Genomic DNA, 14,975 nt, shown 5'->3' on the forward strand with positions numbered 1-14,975 from the left:
CCGGGACTTCCAGTTTCCTCCCACACTCCAAAGACGTACAGGTTTTTTAGGCTAATCGGCTTGGTAGAATTGTAAATTGTCCCTAGTGTGTGTGGGATAGTGTAAGTGTGCGGAGATTGCTGGTTGATGTGGACACGGTGGGCCAAAGGGCCAGTTTTTGTGTTGTGCCTAAACTAAACTAAAATATGTTTAAAAGACTCGCAATCTCATGAAAGTAAAAATGTTGCTTCATCTCTATCTTAAAAGAGTAATCTTTTATTTTTAAAACATTAACCAATTAGATTCTCCTACAAGAGGAAACCTCTCCACTTCACCTTGTTAAGACCCCTCAGGGCCTTGTTTCAATCAAGTCCCATCTCATCTTATAAAGGCCGGGATTAAAGCCCAGTTTGTCCACTCTTTCCTTCCTGGATATCAACTGTAGACTCAGAGTTCAAATTGAGTCTATACTCACGGACTGTAGTCTTGGGGTGATGATATGGATCCAAAATGAAATGAGTTGTTCATTCCAATTCCAATTCTTTGTGGATGTTTCACCAACTAGTGATACATGCATGAGACAGAAGCTGTGGGGTAGGAAGGAACTTCAGGTTTAAACGGAAGATAGACACAAAAAGCTGGAGTAACTCAGTGGGATGCTGCCCTGCACAAAACAGATTCAGTGGTAATCCTGAAAGCAGATTCAGTGGTAATTTTTAAGAGAATTAGATAAATGTTGGGAAAAACTTGCAGGATCGTAGGGAAAAGAAATTGGAATAGGTCAAGTTCTTCCAAAGAAGTGACTCGCACATGAAGGGGGCTGACTAAACTATAGTGTGATTATAATAGAAGGACAGATGAGAATGTTACTCTTGGAGTGCTTGATGGTGCAGTCAGTGATTGTTTCACTCTGTACCCAAACAGTGGCCTACCTAAAACAAGAATGTGGATGAAACCAGCTGGTCAAGTTTGAAATTATTCTATTCCCACAATTTGTACATGGATCACCCCGAGGACCATGGAAAGAACAAAAAAGTGTCAATTAATGATTTAAATCAGACAGCCAGCGATCAAAGGTTCTGCAAAGAAAGAAAATGAATTATTTCAGCAAGCTTTATAATATTCAAATGTTGCCTTATATTATAAGATACCCAGCAGCCTGAGAATGCTATTTCATTTGATGCCAAAGGCTTGCATAGTAATATAGGAATGTATAATATATTTACATAAGATGAAGAATCCTAAATCATTAACATATTTTATCAGTTCAACAGAAAGTAATGAGAGCTGATATAAATTTCTTAAAGGCAGGGTTCAGACTGTACCTACAGTGCTGCAAATTATGAATAAGCTGGTAGACTACTGTCTTTAAGCCTCAAGGTCATGGGTTCAGACCCCCTCCAGAGACTCGAACACAGAGTCAAGACTAACACTTCAGTTTTATACTGAATAACTGCAGCTTGTATAAAATTGTTTGGCATTTTCAAAGGACACTGGAGAGTTCTCCCTGGTCTCCTGGCCAATGTGTATTCCAGACAATGTGGCTAAACTGTTTATCTGGTCATTGTTGTTATTATTTGTGGAGTTATGTTGTATGCAAAGAGATCCCTATATATCCAACAGTGATCTTTTTGTCAAGAGTACTTCATTGGCCACGAACAGTTTGGGCTATTTTCCACTTATCATGATACAGGAGGTCACTTGGTCTATCGGACCAATGCCGGCTCCCAGGGGAAGTATTTCATTAGTTCCATTTCCTCTCTTTATTTCCATGCACCTTCACAACTCATTCTCTCACACATGTCCATCGGCTCCTCTTTGGATTCTTTGGATTATTTTAACCATTTACCTACACCAAGGGGTACTTTGAGTAAGGGTTAGAATGTCGATACCTGCAATGCCCCTAGTCACAACAGGGACAGAGTCGCCATAGTCCTTACCTTCCACCCCATCAGCCATCGCATACGACACATAATCCTCCGAAATTTCCGTGGCGGAAATCCAACGAGATCCCACCTCTAGCCACATTTTCCCATCTCCACCTCTTTCCGCCTTCCGCAGAGACCGTTCCCTCCGCAAGTTTCTGGTTAACTCACCCCTTCCCACCCAAACCACCCCGTCCCCAGGTACCTTCCCCTGCAACCGCAGAAGATGCAATACCTGTCGCTGTACCTCCTTCCTCAACTGTGTCCAGGGACCCCGACAGTCCTTTTAGGTTAGGCAGATGTTCACTTGCACCTCCTCCAACCTCATTTACTATATCTGTTTTTCAAGATGTGGACTCGTACATCGGCGAGACCAAGTACAGACTGGGCGATCGTTTCACGGAACACCTTAGCTCAGCCTGCCTGAACTTACCTGATCTCCCGGTTGCTGGACACTTTAATTCTCCTTCCCATTCCTACACAGACCTTTCTGTCCATTGTCAGAATAAGGCTAAATGAGAATTGGAGGAACAGCATCTCATATTTCACTTGGGCAGCTTCCAGCCCAGTGGTATGAATATTGACTTCTCACTTCAGGTAGCCCCAGCATTCCCTCTCTCTCCATCCCTCCCCCACCCATGTCACACGAGCTTCTCATTTTCACCCGACAGACAGCTTACAATGGCCTGTTTGCGTTATTATTGTTACTTTTTTGCATATCTTTCATTCATTGTTCTTTATCTCTCCAAATCACCATCTATCATTTCCCTTATCCCTAACCAGTCTGAAGAAGGGTCGACCCGAAACCTCATCCTTTCCTTCTCTCCAGAGATGCTGCCTGTCCCGCTGAGCTACTCCAGCTTTTTGTGTCTATCTTCGGTAACTTTGAGTAGCTGATTAATTTACCAACATGCTCTTGAGATGTGGGAGGAAACCAGTGTACCTGGAGATAACTCTCATACTCTGAAGAAGGGTCTCGACCCGAAACGTCACCCATTCCTTCTCTCCTGAGATGCTGCCTGACCTGCTGAGTTACTCCAGCATTTTGTGAATAAATACCTTTGATTTGTACCTGCATCTGCAGTTATTTTCTCATACTCTTGGAGGGAGTGGGCAAACTCCACACTGACAGCACCAGAGGTCAGGATCAAGCCGATGTCCCTGGGACCATCGGACAGCCGCACTAACTGCTGTGCCACAGTGCTGCCCCCACTCTGTGACTTTGAATGATGAAATGTAAATCAAAGGCTCATTCAACTTTCGCTCTTGATTTGTGCTATTGTACAAGGATTTGAGATTCAAGATTTGGCTTATTATTCATACACATCTGGTCCAGTAGCATAATTGCTGCCTCTTGTGCATGGTAGTGACTGATAAAGTAGGGCGAGCTCCTTCTCTAGACAGTGCACCACGGACCCCGTGAACAGTAGTTAATCTATTATTTGGTGGTGCTGGATGTGTATTGCTCAAGTCATGCAAAATACGCTCTGCTTTTCTCTGAACGGTGCTGTGGGATTTATTAAAAGCATGCGGTGTACAGCTCTCTGTTTTCACAGCTGCCTTCCTACCTGGACACTTCACATGAGCTCTCAATGTGTGGTGCAACTCAGAGGAAGTTTAAAAATAAAGCATATTAAGATAAATTCTAAAAGGCAATATGGTAACGCAGGGACATGTAATCGAAGTATATAAGAAAATAACTGCAGATGCTAGTACAAATCGATTTATTCACAAAATGCTGGAGTAACTCAGCAGGTCAGGCAGCATCTCGGGAGAGAAGGAATGGGTGACGTTTCGGGTCGAGACCCTTCTTCAGACTGATGTCAGGGGGGCGGGACAAAGGAAGGATATAGGTGGAGACAGGAAGATAGAGGGAGGATGGGAAGGGAGGGACAGAGGAACTATCTAAAGTTGGAGAAGTCGATGTTCATACCACTGGACTTCTCCAACTTTAGATAGTTCCTCTGTCCCTCCCTTCCCAGATCTCCCTCTATCTTCCTGTCTCCACCTATATCCTTCCTTTGTCCCGCCCCCCTGACATCAGTCTGAAGAAGGGTCTCGACCCGAAACGTCACCCATTCCTTCTCTCCCGAGATGCTGCCTGACCTGCTGAGTTACTCCAGCATTTTGTGAATTAATCGAAGTATATGCTCTGCTATAGACACAACTCCATCACACACACCATGCACTGTGTAGGCTACATATCTCCACCTTTGCTGGTTTGTTTCCTTGAGAGGTTCACGTTCAATGGGCCACACATGGTATTGCAGCCTGGTCCAGGTTTGTTGCACTTTATAATAAACCATGAGATGGCAGCATAAACTGTGGCAGCAGCTTTTGTAGGTGGATCATTTACAATGAAAGAAGACATTTTGATTTGGCAGGAATTGTAGAACGTGTAGTGATCGATTTGAAAACAAATGTTAGCAAACAGTTTAAAGATTTCCATTTATCAATTATTATATTAAAATAATTACAGTTCAGGTAACAACCAATATTATTTAAAGATCTTGGAAAAAAAAGTTAGATTTAGTGATATCAAAGATCAGAGATTGAGTTAATCACTTTGTAAAAAAAGTTATTGATCACCATCAGGTGACAGTTTATAATCAACAAGAAATTGGAAGAGAAATGCTCAACATCTGGCTGCTAATATTGCCAGCACTGTAGCTGACAGAGCGGAGATGACTTGGCAAATCTTTCAATTAAGCTTAATGACTGTATTACCTCAAGTGAGCGAGATTGATTTTAGGTGCAGAATCTTACTGTAACTATTCTTCATTCAATGTGACTTTTTTAGAGAAATCGTCCTGCTTTTAATGAGGTGTTGGAGAGCAGGAGGAGCCCAGTGGTGGCAATAGGCCGTGGTTTGGTCCTGTCCTCCAGTGTCCTCCGCATGGAGTTGCAAATATTTGCTCTGACTGCTTGAGTTGCCTTCGGGTGCTTTGGTTTCCTCTCAAACCTGACAGATGTGCTGATAGGTAAATTGGTCACGGTAAACTGCCCTTACAGAATGGATGAGTGGCTCAAGGATCAGGAACAGTTGACGGCCATGTGACTGAGAATAGGTTACACGGAAATAGTTGATGGAATGGGATGCTCTGAGAAGTGGCGCAGACCACCCACATTCACACTGTTGGTGGACACAGCATTGGCGATATGTTCTTGGATATTTCAAAGAACTGTGGATACTTCAAAGAACTAAAATAAGAATTTTAACATCTCTGCTTCAGATTTCCAGCATCTGCAGTATTTTACTTCAGATATATTTCAACATTTACATTAAATAAATCATTTCTAATGGCATGCTGTAATGATTTTCAGCAGCTGTTTCACACAACCTTCTCCCATGGCCCATCCCTCTCTGCTGATCACTTCACAGGGTTCTGAAGCCTTCGACCTCGTGTGCAAAATTGCTGTCAACGTTGAAATTCTGCAGGGCTTCATTACAGGTGGTTTTCTGGACAAACTAGCATTTCTATGGCCAGACGTTTGCAACTGAAGACAGTCAAGAAAGTCTACATACGCTGGAAATCTGAAATAAAAACAGAAAATGCTGGAAAAACTCACAAAGTCAGGCAGCATCTGGGAAAAAGGGGAAACCTGTCAAGTAAACTGCTCATAACTAGAGTAAAGAATATAATCTTACAAACCTGCGCCAGTTTCTCATTCATATTTTAAAATAATGTTATGATTTAGTGAATTAAAAAATCTGAATATTGAGTGATCGGCCATGTATGCCTGAGAAAGCTGGGCAGATTAAGCTGGTGCATTTACTCGAGAGTGATTAGTTTTTGGTACTTTCTCTCATCCTCAAATCCTACTTGGCTGGTGCTCAATATCCACTGGTGCTTACCACAGAATAGTCTGGTTGTCACAGTAAGGTTATTGGATGTGACACTGATCCATATTGTGATGAGTGGGAGTTGGTACCCTGACAACAGAGCCTCTGTGGCTGCCAGTGGAGTATCTGGAAAAGCACAAATCCATCTAAGGATCGTCAGTGGTCCTCTGAAGGCACGTGATATTGTGGAGGGGACAGGAGGCATAAAGCTGTAACGTGAAGCCAGTTATTCACCAATACTGGACAGAAATACAGAATTACCTAGAATATACAGGACAAAAGCACGATTAAAGTTGGAGATTGTTCTACTTGAGCCTTCTTGCAATCATTTTCATCCACCACCTTAATTCTTCACCATCTTTCTCAAACCATTATTCAACTTGTCCCTTAATACCTGTGTACTATTCCATCCCAGCTGATTTCTACATTCACCTAACTGTTCATAACAAAGATGTTTTTGAAGATACTTTTTCAATTCTGGGTGACTAGAATGATATCTGTCTAGGTGACTCATGGCAGGATAAAGATCCACTCCATGTTTTGTGTTGTCTTATTAGACCTGCGCTTGACCTCCATTGAAGTGAACTTGCTTCATGTGATTGTGGTCCATGGGGATTTTGGGTTGTTTGACTACAGGCAGCATCACAGCCCAGCCCATTCCTCTATTCACCTGATACACACAATTACAAAGGGGTTTCCAAAAGGGGTCGACAAATGGCTGAAAAAATTAGATTTTTGTCTGCATGCCCCTACCTCAGAGATTGCTCCAATTATTTATAACATAAAATCCTCCCGTTGCTGGAAAACTGAGAGAGAAAAGAAAGAAAAACGGGAAACATGGAGGTGCAAACATTCTTGGACGTGAAACCCATGGCAATATTGGTACCACTCTTCGCCAAAAGGTTGTGGGTTCAGATCACACTTAAAATATTGGAACAAAATGGTTGGGAGGACACTGCAGTATTGAGTAGTGCTACCCTGAGAGGCTTGCCATATTCTGGAAGGAATAAAGTGAGACTGTTTGTTCTCTTGAATCATAGAGTACCATTTGAAGGAAGCACATGGGAATTTTCACTGACAAACTGGTCAGTATTTACCTTCGAAAAATACTTCTAAACCAGGCTATCCAGTTGCCTTCACATTGATATCTGTGAAAGCATTGTATGTGCAAGTTGACTGCTGCGTTTTTTTTGGTTACAGCTCTGACTACCCTTCAAAAGTACTTCATTGCTTGTAATGCACTTTGGGACCCCCACTTTATTGCTGAATTAAACACTCTGTTAACTGCTGATCCATCTAGCCCGCCAGCATGTAATTCAATTTGTGGTGCCCTCTAAGCAACATACCTTAAAAAAAATGTGATTCTCATACTCTATTAGTAGTCCGCCTGCGACTAATTTCTCGCTGTCCTCTGGTTAATTTTTGTATGACTCCCAGCCCTCATTAATGTTTGACTTCTTATTGCTGCTTTGATTCTGTGCATTGGATCGCCCCAGGGGCCTATTAATATTTTGGAAATAATTAGCAGAGAGACTTTGAGATTTGTATATCGGGAACCAAAGGGTGAAGGGTTACGTGCCTGATAACATCACACTGGATTTTGTTCTGTACGGCACTGCTTGTTGCTAATTATATATTTTCGGAGCCTGATTCAGTGTGAAAACAATGTGTTTTCAATTTGGAAAGAAGTCTATATTTTTATTTTAAAGGTGGCATCACTGATTTTGTCTCTGCAATCATTAGCATTATTCCCAATCCTGGAAATTGTCACTTGACCTGAGTTATGCTCATTGAATAAATGTAATTTGGACAGTTCCTTATCATAATTCTCAGAAACTCCTTGAACCACCAAATATAATGAATGAGAGCCTTATTTACGCATGGAAAGATCCTACAATTGGAGCATGTGCTGACCAGAGGGGTTTTGTTAATGGTGCCTCAGGTATTTACTGCCTCAGTCTCTTCCAATATACTTACTTCTGATGGAACAGTGGGACAAAACTGTTCCATGGAAATAGGTCAGGCACCAATTCTCCAACCACCACATTTGGCTCTTCACCACATCTCTCTGGCTCTTCACACTGTCCTGACTCACCTAGAGAGACAGGGCACGTACGTGAGGATGCTATTCATAGACTATAGCTCCGCCTTCAACATGGTCATCCCCGCCAAGCTCATCACCAAACTCCACCAGCTAGGCCTCAGCTCGTCGTTATGCGACTGGATCCTGGACTTCCTGCTGGAACGACCGCAGGCAGTGAGAATGGGCCCACACCTGTCCTCCACTATCACCCTGAGTACCAGCACACCACAGGGCTGTGTTCTGAGCCCCATGCTCTACTCCCTCTTCACACACGACTGTGTTCCTGCATTCGACACCAACACCATTGTCAAGTTTGCAGATGACACAACGGTGATCGGGCTGATCACCAACGGGGATGAAACAAACTATAGAGCGGAGGTGCAGAACCTGGCGGACTGGTGCTCGGATAACAACCTATCCCTAAATACCACCAAGACCAAGGAGCTGATCATCAACTTCCGTAGGTCACATAACGGGGAATATGCCCCGATCTCTATCAACGGGGACAGTGTGGAGAGAGTGTCCAGCTTCAAGTTTCTGGGCACTCACATTTTGGAGGACCTAACATGGTCCAATAACACTGCTGCGCTGGTCAAGAAGGCACAACAAAGACTGTTCTACTTAAGAACACTGAAAAAGTCTGGTCTACCCCAACAGCTGCCGACGACCTTCTACCGCTGCACCATCGAGAGCATCCTAACGCATGGCATCCCTGTGTGGTACCTCAGCTGCACGGAGGCAGAAAGGAAAGCTCTACAGCGGGTAGTCCATAGAGCTCAGAGGGCCATCGGAACACAGCTACCAGACTTAGAGGGCATCTACAACACACGATGCCTCAGAAAAGCCACCAGCATCCACAAAGACTCTTCACACCCCTGCAACAGTCTGTCGAACTCCTTCCATCGGGCAGACGATACAAGGCCTTCTACGCCTGCACCTCCAGACTCAGGAACAGCTTCATCCCCAGGGCCATAGCTGCTATGAACCGGTCCTGCTGAGCCGGATGGCCACAACGCATAGATCAACTTGCACTTTACCCTGTCCAAAACTGTTACAACTGTTTCGTTTCGTTGGGTTGCTGCTGTCTAAATTACCTAAATTATTGCATCGTATGGGAGGCGCATTCCCAATCTCGTTGTACCCCTGGGTACAATGACAATAAAGATATATTGTATTGTATTGTATTGTATTGTATTCTTCCTATGTAGGATGGAATTCTATTAAGAATAAGCTTAGTTTAGTTTAGTATAGAGATACAGCATGGAAACAGGCCCTTCGACCCACAGAGTCTGTGCCGACCAGCGATCCCCGCACACTAACACTACCCTACACATACCAGGGACAATTTACAATTATACCAAGCCAATTAACCTACAACCTGTATGTCTTTGGGGTGTAGGAGAAAACCGGAGCTCTTGTATTTGCACAAGTTTCGAGGCAAAGCTCCATGACACCATTGACTCATTCATAGAAACATTCGAGGGAATGGGCTTTGCACTCAACACCCACAAGGGCAAAGATCCTTCACCAACCTGTCCCCATTACATAGATAGACACAAAATGCTGGAGTAACTCAGCAGGTCGGTAGCATCTCTGGAGAAAATGGATAGACGAGAAACGTCACCTGTCTATTTTCTTCAGAGATGCTGCCTGACCTGCTGAATTACTCCACCATTTTTTGTGTTTCTCTGGTATAAACCAACATCTGCAGTTACAACACATTACAACATATTGGCCGTTGAAGATTTATGGCTAGACCATGGTAAATGTGGACAGCAGTTTTCATCTCATCATCATTCCTTCTGCTTCTTCTTAACATCAACAACAGTTGCTTCCACTGATTCTGTGTACTCTGAGATGGCGAAGGAAGCCAAAGTGGGTATTGCTAACCCTTTCACAGATGGGGCAAGAGACATCTTACAGAGCAAGTGGATTGGGTGCTTATGATGGGCTCATTCAGCAGCTTACAAAGCAGGCCTGTATGCTCTCAGTGCATGTTCTTTTTCAGTTCCACGAGATACCTGCCATAGCTAATACAGACCTAGAAACACATAGGAGGGCATGGATCACTGTTGCCCATGTTTCATGGCAGTTGGTGCCCTTCATCTTCAACTATCTTCTTCCTTAATTGACCAAAGGCTGCCCAGGCACAGGAAGCAGCTCTTGAGTTTTCTCAATCTTTCTCTACCACTGCCATACTGTATACAATCCATTAATCCTCGCCATGACCTCGACACAGCTCCAACAAAATCCATGATCGCTACAGAGGATAAAGGCAATGGGTACTTGGGAATACCCCACCTGCAAGTGTCCCTTCAATTCACACACCACCCTGATTTGAGTATACAATGTCATTCCTATAATTCCTATATTGTCACTGGGTCAGATTTATGGAACGCAACAAAACTGGGCACACAAATATTGCAATTATTGATACAGCAAATATGCCTATGACTAAGGACAAAATAAGTCCAGTCTGAAAAAATTCTGGATCTCAACCACAATGGTGCAAAATAACCTTGCTGAAGATGTCTGATGCAGGCCAATTAACATAGTCCTACGGTCTTATGTTTGGCAGATGCAGATGAGAATATCTTGTGGTTATGTCAATTTGTAAACCAGAGCTGTTGAGTAGCCAGCTTCCTGCTACTAGAGTAGTCCTGCTGAGCCGGATGGTCACAACGCATAGATCAACTTGCACTTTACCCTGTCTAAAACTGTTACAATTGTTTCGTTGGGTTGCTGTTGTCTAAATTACTTAAATTATAGCATCGTATGGGAGGCGCATTCCCAATCTCGTTGTACCCCTGGGTACAATGACAATAAAGATATATTGTATTGTATTGTATTGTAAACCATATTGTTTCTTTACATTACCATTTTTACCAATTTCAAAATTAGCTACTGTTGATAGTTTGCATTTGGACAGTTTTTTTTTGAAGACTAGTTCTTATTTGCAGTAATACTGTCGATCCACATAATTCCATAAATCCTATCAAAGACCACATCTCGGTGGAGTAAATGAATGTTTAAAGAGGTCAATGTAGTGCAAAATGGTAAATGGCATTTAGTAGCACAGTTGATGATACCTTACAACATTGCTGAGTGTGCTGGCATACTGTATAACCACATGGTATGCCAGCTGCTCAGAAAAGGACAGGAAGGCCCTTCAGAGGGTCATCACGACGGCCCAGAAGATCATCGGCTGCTCACTGCCCTCCCTGGAGCACCTGTTCAGCCTACGCTGCCTCAGTAGAGCAGGCAAAATAATAAAAGATCCATCCCACCCCGGCCACCGTCTGTTTGTTCATCTGCCCTCTGGTCGACGTTTCAGGTCGATCAAATCCCGAACAAACAGACTTAAGAACAGTTTTTACCCCAGGGCCATACGAGAACTGAACACTACCTTTGCACGAGGCAACACCGTTAAAAAATCTTGTACTTAATATAATTGTATTTAATTGTATTTATGTATTTATTTGTTTTTGCATTTATTGCATATATGTTTGTACGCACCGTCAGGATTGGCTATTTTTTAATTTCGTTGTACTCGTTGCAATGACAATAAATGAATATTATTATTATTATTATTATTATTATTATTATTATTATTATTATTATTATTATTATTATTATTATTATTATTATTATTATTATTATTATTATTATTATTATTATTATTATTATTATTATGTTGTTGAAATTGGACAAAATGCAATTGCCTAACTGGGAATTCCCAGCTGCATGCAGTTCCTTCAGGTGACAAATGTATCTTCTCACTTTTGTTATTCGTTATATCACACGAGAGAAGGGCGTTTGCTTGAGTTACTTGTTGTCCTATTTCCAAAATGGGGTGAAGCTGACAAACTCCTATCGGTTTACTTATTTCCGTCAATCTGAACAATAAATATGGAGAAATTTGCGACATAATTATGTGTCAGTCTTCATAAGTTTCTTTACAAAAGAGATTCATGAGTTGGAAGGTACAAATGACAACTTTAACCTGCAGATTGGCAAGAAATATTAATGTTTTATTTTATTGAGTCTGGAGAATGCCTTTACTTTCAGCATCAATAAAAAAATGCAATGATATCTTTCAGGGGAGCTGTGTTTTATCTTCAGTGAATTGTGGTTTCATACTGCAGACTCACTTTAATCACCCTACATTTCTGATCAAAGTCAGTTTCAAACCCCATCACCTCAAAAATTGCCCAGGCCAGACTATGTGCATATTGCTACCTTGTATCTATCTCACTTCTTAAAACAACATGGTTCACAGCACTGTCATGCGATCCAGATTCATTAAATATTCAGTAAAAATTATTACTGGAACAATTTAAATGTATAATTTTTAATTACGATAGTCTAGGTTTTTAAAGCAAATTTATATATTTTTTCTTTACACTTTCAAAATATTTAAATCTACTTGAAATCTTAATGCCCTGACATTTAAGACGACATTTAACAGCAAGAAGGATGGTAGTAGAATTCAAACATCCAGCGTGATCAATCTCATAGCAGAATGTATGTTTGGCCGTGGGAAACATGTGGGGAGTGAGCGTGGGCAGCAGTCAGGCCATGTACGATCTGCTCCCTCAACACACTGCACTGATTTTGTCTGACCTGCTGCCTATTTTCAGTATATCAAGTTTTTATTTCAGATTTTCAATGTCCTCACAGTATTTTGCTTGTTCTGAACTTGCCATTGCTGAGTCCCTTGCTTAGAACCCATCATCCGGTCAGTGGCACATTGTAATTTGCTATATTGTAGCAGCAAGTTGCACGAAGCTCTTCAATTCACTCTTATGTAATGGATTTCTGGGCACCTCCTTCACAGGAGCAGCTTTCACCTGTCAAGCCTTCAGTGCACAAAGAATACTTTCTTGCCAGTTCTGAGTCAGTCTAATGACTTGTTATCCACCTTCAGCTCTTTCAGCTTCCCAAGCTCCCTTGTAATAGCCACTCCACGAACCTCCATCCCCTGACTCTCTTGCATTTCAGGCCCATTGCTGGTGTCTTCCACTGTGAAGACTGATGCAAAAAAGTTATTCAACTCCTCTGCCATGTCTTTATTCCCCAATATCACTTCTCTTGCATCATTCTCCAGCGGTCCAACGTCCACTCTCGCCTCTTTCTTGCTCTTTATATAACTGTGTCCAATAAGTTCTTCCACCGCCTACTGTTTTCCCTTAACTCTGCACATTTTTCTTTTGTTAGATAAATATCTAATTCCTTTTTGAAAGATACAATTGAATCTGCATCTGCATCACTTTCAGGCAGTGAATTTTGGCCATAATCTCCTGGATAAAAATGACTGCCTTTATTTCCCCTCTGGTTCTTTTACAATTGCAATATCCTTTGGTATACCAGTCTCCCGCCAGTGAGGACTACTGGACCTCTTTTACCCTGCAATATAATCTTCAATTCATTTAAAAATCTCCCTGTAACTTTCTTTTCATGGAAGAAAATATCCCTAGGCCCATACGATCTCCTGCAGTTGATTGTTTAACTCTGCCTCATTGCTTAGAGTCTTAGACTAGTATAAGACAGAAATAGAACACTTCCATATTCACCTTTTCCCTCACCTATACCATTGATTTTCATTATTTCTGCTGCAGGTCTCATGATCTCTGGATTTGCTCGAGCTGGTGCAGTTCTTGGGGAGAAAACTTACATTCTGCGGGCAACCAAGGCAGCTACCTTCCTGAAGGAGCACATGTTTGATTCGAACACTGGACGGCTCCTACGCAGCTGCTACCGTGGAAGTGAAGGTGTTGTGGAGCAAGGGTAAGTAACCATTGGAAGGAGAACGGTTGACCTCTTCACATATTCTTCTCAATAGCTAACGTTCCCAGTGCATGGAATGCAATCCTGAATGGGCCTGGCATTTCATCGGATGCTCGAGATGGGCAGAAGGGGCTGATTCCATGATTCTATTGGAGGCGAGTTTTTTGAGAGCAGGTTGGGGAATAGGCTGCACATAAAAAGTTGCATAAGTTTGAGGCCCAGTTCAAGTAACGATGCTCATGAAAGCAATTAGGAGATATTGGACAGAGATGAATATATGAAGTGAATTATGTGTTGGCTACAGTCATGCGGAATAGGGCAAACTGCATATTTCTCATGATGATAGAAGCTATGCCATTGCAAGCTTCAGGTAGAACCACTCCATTCCAACCCTCAGTTCAACCCTGACAGACCTGTTTTGACTAGGTCACTGAGAGGATTGAAGAAGGCAGGGCAGTGTACATTGTCTATATGGATTCCAGCAAGCCCTTTGACAAGGTCCCACATGAGAGGCTAGTCTGGAAGTTTAGATCACATGGAAACCAAGATGAGAGACCCAATTGGATTTAAAATTGGCTTGGGGGAAGGAGTCAAAGGGTAATTGTGGACTGTTTTTCCGATTGGATGCCCATGACCAGCGGTGTGTTGCAGTGATCAGTGCTGGGCCCATCATTGTTCATTACCCACGTTAACAATTTGGATGACAATGAGAAAGCACACTGTTGGGTTGCATCGCTGCTTGGTTTGGGAAAAGCTCTACCAAAGAATGGAAGAAATTGCTGAGCGTCGTGAATGTAGTCCAGACCATTAAACAGACTTGACTCCATCTACACTTCACGCTACCTCCAGAAAGCAGCCAACATAATCAAAGAGCTTTCCCACCCCAGTCATTCCACCTCCTCTTCCCAGCTCATGTCAGGCAGAAGATATATAAGCTTGAAAGCACGCTTCACCAGATTCAGTGTCAGCTTCTTCCCCTTTATTATCAGACTTCTGTTGCGTTATAATACTGAGAACTATATTCTGCATTCAGTATCTTTCTCTTCATTTTGCTTGATTGGATACTGTGTTTCTCATTTGATTGGATAGCATGCAAAACAAAGACTCTGAGGCAGTTAATACATCCAGTGAGTTATTTTGGACAAAGGATGGGGATGGTGATTCCAATTTACGTAAAATTAGACTTACGTAAAGGTTCATGGAACATAACCCTCACATAAGTTGGGGACTGTCTGTAGAGTAATTTCTTGAAAACTTAATTCTTAGGTGTCATTAAAAATTAACAAAGGAAGACAGGCAATTATTGTGCATCCTTGATTGCCTAAGAATGTGATTGTGGTGGTAGTGGGTGAACCAC

At 42.3% G+C, this 14,975-nt stretch overlaps 1 protein-coding gene across 1 annotated transcript in view; it reads left to right on the top strand.

The window, feature by feature from the left end:
• The window catches only part of spata20 (spermatogenesis associated 20), a 220,465-nt gene that overhangs the window by 55,392 nt on the left and 150,098 nt on the right, over positions 1-14,975 (top strand). Inside the window, exon 12 of the mRNA XM_078401845.1 lies at positions 13,450-13,618. Within this exon, the coding sequence (XP_078257971.1) occupies positions 13,450-13,618 (169 nt within the window). The remainder of the gene's footprint in view (positions 1-13,449; positions 13,619-14,975) is intronic.

This window comes from Rhinoraja longicauda, chromosome 6, assembly GCF_053455715.1.
Source record: "Rhinoraja longicauda isolate Sanriku21f chromosome 6, sRhiLon1.1, whole genome shotgun sequence".
Taxonomy (NCBI): Eukaryota; Metazoa; Chordata; class Chondrichthyes; order Rajiformes; family Arhynchobatidae; genus Rhinoraja; species Rhinoraja longicauda.